Genomic DNA, 3,955 nt, shown 5'->3' with positions numbered 1-3,955 from the left:
ACCCTCTGCTGACAGGAATTCCTCTTCATTAACTGGTGCACCTCTGCACTGCACACATTTTTGCCCAACCCATCCCAGGATCATTTCTCAGTTTGATTTTGACAGGGAAAAGCTGAACTTGAGGCAAATCCCATTTTGGCAGCACAGTAGCCAGTTCTAAGGTGGATTCTGGGCCAGGCATTACCTTATGCTTCTTCTCCTTGTCCTCTTCCTCCTCATCTTCCACCTCCTCACCAACCTCAGACCCAAAGTCAGCCTTGGACTCCCCCCTGTCTCCCAGCAGGTATTTGCTCTGTAACTTGGCCTCTATGTCCTTCTCCTGTTGACTGGGGGAGAAAACAGCTCCTGAAGCATCACATTCCACATGGGAAAACCTGTGATCCTGCCAGCATCAGATTTCCAAAGAAAACCCCCTTTTCCCCTTGGTCTCACCCCCAAACACCCCACCCTCCCCCTCCACGCTTCCCACAGCCATCAGAATCTTTATCCACTCTCTTCCTCTCTTTTTCCATGACTTCCCTTCAGGCCTCCTGGATATTGAAGCTTTTTGATGGGTATTTTTATACTTTCCACAACTGTGATCCAGATTAAATCACATTAACTCTGCTCATTCCCATCACCTTATTTTAACCTTTAATCCAGGCTGGAAGGGGCTTGGAGCAACCTGTGGAAGGTGTCCCTGCCCATGGCAGGGGTGGAACTGGATGAGCTTTAAGGTCCTTCCATCCCAAACCATCCTGGAATCCCATGATCTTACCTTATAATCGCTTTGAACTGTTTAAACACCTCCTGGATTTGCCTGATGTTCACTATCTGAGGAAGAGAGGCAAAAATCCAACAATGTTGGTATTCATTCTTTAAAGAAGTTCCAAATAAACCAATTTAAAGGGTTTTAGGACTGAGGAAAATTGTCCTCAAGCTTCCAAAACATGGAGACAGTCCCTAACGTGTAAAAAAGGAGTTAAATTACAGTTCTGTAGTGCTTTGGGGTGGAAAAAAAAAGCCTCTTCAGAAGACACTTTTATTGTGTCTTCCTGGAGGAAAATGGGATGGAATCAATATTTCAGTCCTTTTTCACCAAAAAGCCACTTACATCGATCTCCTCAATGTCTCCTCTGAGGTATTTGTGGACTTGGGATTTAATTGCTGCTCTCTGGGCACCAGTCAGGGGGCTGTAAGTCACCAAACGATTTTCCTAAGGGAAAAATGTGGAAAACTGAGGATCAGGGAGTTACAAACAGGTGGGGGGGAGAGGAGAACGATGGAGACAAAGCTTTCAGCAGGGCCTGCCGGGGTGGGACAAGGGGGGAGGGTTTGAAACTAAAAGGGGGGAGATTCACAGTGGATTTAAGGAAGGAATTCTTCTCTGGGAGGGTGGTACAGGTTGTCCTGAGAAGCTGGAACTGTTCCAGGCCAGGTTGGATGGGGCTTGGAGCAACCTGGGCTAGTGGAAGGTGTCCCTGCCCATGGCAGGGGGTGGCACTGGATGATCCTTAAGGTCCCTTCCAACCCAAACCAGTCTGGAACTCTGGAATTCCACCAGTCTGGCAAACACCTGACATTACTGTGCCCATTTCTGATTGGGATTCTCATCACCTGACTTGGCAGGTGATGGGATTTGGGAAGCAAACATTCCCCTTCCCATTCCAACCAGCAACAGAAGGGCTTCAAGAGCCTTAAAAAAACATCTCTTTGTTTTTTGTTACAACAAAACCTCCCTGTGTGGGATTTTCAGAGCTTCCCCTAAACCCCAAAAGATGGTGTTGGAAGCAGAAGGAAGAATCCAATCCCACTGGACACTGAGTTAACTGATCCTTACAAACATGTCCTTCATGGTCAGTTCGTGCTTCAGGAGATCAATCTCCTCCTCCAGAGCCTTCACTGACACCTAACAGGGAAAAAAAGGGTGAGCAAATCACTAAATTATATTGGAGAGGGGAAAAAAAACCCTAAAAGCAGCACAGAACTGGCTGCTGGAGGATATCCCAGCTGGATAGCAGCTCCCTCAGGGTTTGCAGAGGGAATTGGTGGGTCTGGAACACATTTTGCCCTTGATTAGCTCCCAGCAGGACAGTTTCTGTCCTGCAGAGTCTCCTTAAGCCATCAAAAGAAGGGCCACCTGCTTTTTAATGTGATGATTTCCTGATCTGGCATTGTAGGGATCAGCAAGTTCCAGATTCTGGGATATTATGTGGGAAGCCAAGCAGAAGTGAGCAGCTCTGACCCCACTGGGACAGAGGAGGGAGCCTCCTGGCCTGGGTTGGACTGAATGGTTCCAGAACCTGGAATACCTTCAGGGATTCACTCTTTAAAATGTGTTTCCAGAAAGGTGTGAGTACCCAAACCTTGGGATTCAGGGAGAACTGGACACTGTTTTGAAGGGACCTGTGAAGCATCAAAGCACAAAGGTTCCTTAAACACTCCAATTTCAGCTCCTCTGGTTTGGTTTTTTCCACTCCTCCAGCTGTGGAAGTACCCTCAGGACACCTAAAATCCTGTGATCCTTGTCCTTAAATTATTCTTTAAATAATTCTTTAAATTATTTCCTTGTTTAACCAAGTTTTCCCAGTTGTGGAAAAGATGTTACTTCACCAGCAGGAATGGGGATAACGCCGTGTAAAGCTGCAGGTAGGACTGGGGTGATTTCCCCCCATGTCAGGGGAGTAATTCACAATAAAATATCTCTGTTGAGAGGTGAATCTTATCAGAAAAAGATTCACATGCAGCTGAAAAAATTTCCACATGTCACTGCCTGGCTGTTCCCTCTCAGCTAACTGGATACCTATTTAAAATGTTTAATATTAATCCATTTTATCATCCACCTAAAATTAGCAATGTCAGCTTGGCTGAGAAGGGATGACTTACGGAACTACCTAATTTTCCTCTGGTTTTTAAGGTTATTACCCTAAATATTAATGAATTTGAGCAAAAATTCCTTCCTCCATTCCCCTTCTTTCCTTACCTCCTGCTCAAACGTCACGTTGGCAACTGGCTCTGCCATGATCCACCTCATCCTGGTGGCAAAGCGCAGGGAAGACAACTGGAAAACAAGGATTTTAAGGAACTGAAAGAGATACTGGCAGGGAGATCATTTTCCAAACCTGTTACTGCTTAATTAAGTCAGATACAAGGACACAGAAATATAAAAAAATCTATTTAACTGCTCCGTGTCAGATGCAAGGGCATGGAAATATAAAATCTATTTAACTGTTTAGTTTTAATCCATTTAAAGTCTATGTCACTGCTCCAAGGGATTCCCTCCTGTGTGTTACAGGTGTGGTTAAGCTCATCCAGTTCACAAAGGGAGATTTTCCCTGATTTTATCGTTTCACAGGCTAAAAACCAACCTGCTGGGAGGTTCCTCCTGATTCCTGATCCAGCTCTGCTGTGAACTGGTGCAATTCCAGTGAGCCCATTATGTGATGTCTCATGGAAACCCATTAGAGCTGGATAATAATGATAATTAACACTCTCCAGTGAGCTAAAATGTGAGCTGCCCTGCTCCAGGCTCTCAGCTGACAGGAGTCTGTTTTCTGAGCCTCTGAGATAAAATGAGCTTTCCAAGGTTTGGGATGAATCAGGCAGGATGTTTCCCTGCCAGAACCCTCCAGAGGCTGTTCTGCAAACCCAGGAGCAGCAGGAACAAGGCTTGGATCCTGCAGGAATCCCTTCAACTCACTGTCTCTTCCACATGAGCAGCTTCCCCACAGATGTTGGTCACCAGGACAGTGTTGCAGTTGCCCCCTGGGAAAAAATAATAATAAAAATAAAGCAAAGAATATAATTGGGGGGTGGGGGTGGGTGTTGTCTCCTTTTCTGGAATTCATTATATTGTGTGCTGTTTAAAATACAGAAGAATCACAAAATTCCAGAATGGAACATCCCATCCCACCCCCTGCCATGGGCAGGGACACCTTCCACTAGCCCAGATTGCTCCAACCTGGCCTTGGACACT

At 45.7% G+C, this 3,955-nt stretch overlaps 1 protein-coding gene across 1 annotated transcript in view; it reads right to left on the bottom strand.

The window, feature by feature from the left end:
* The window catches only part of KIF9 (kinesin family member 9), a 19,106-nt gene that overhangs the window by 9,407 nt on the left and 5,744 nt on the right, over nucleotides 1-3,955 (bottom strand). Inside the window, exons 10-15 of the mRNA XM_029964672.1 lie at nucleotides 3,680-3,744; nucleotides 2,963-3,040; nucleotides 1,820-1,888; nucleotides 1,094-1,195; nucleotides 758-813; nucleotides 185-326 (exon numbers count right to left, since the gene is read on the bottom strand). Of these exons, the coding sequence (XP_029820532.1) occupies nucleotides 185-326; nucleotides 758-813; nucleotides 1,094-1,195; nucleotides 1,820-1,888; nucleotides 2,963-3,040; nucleotides 3,680-3,744 (512 nt within the window). The remainder of the gene's footprint in view (nucleotides 1-184; nucleotides 327-757; nucleotides 814-1,093; nucleotides 1,196-1,819; nucleotides 1,889-2,962; nucleotides 3,041-3,679; nucleotides 3,745-3,955) is intronic.

This window comes from Manacus vitellinus, unplaced genomic scaffold (assembly GCF_001715985.3).
Source record: "Manacus vitellinus isolate BGI_N305 unplaced genomic scaffold, ASM171598v3 scaffold_78_pilon, whole genome shotgun sequence".
In the NCBI taxonomy this organism is placed as follows: domain Eukaryota; kingdom Metazoa; phylum Chordata; class Aves; order Passeriformes; family Pipridae; genus Manacus; species Manacus vitellinus.
The sequence above is the reverse complement of the archived record's forward strand: the minus strand, read 5'-3'. Positions and strand labels throughout refer to the sequence as shown.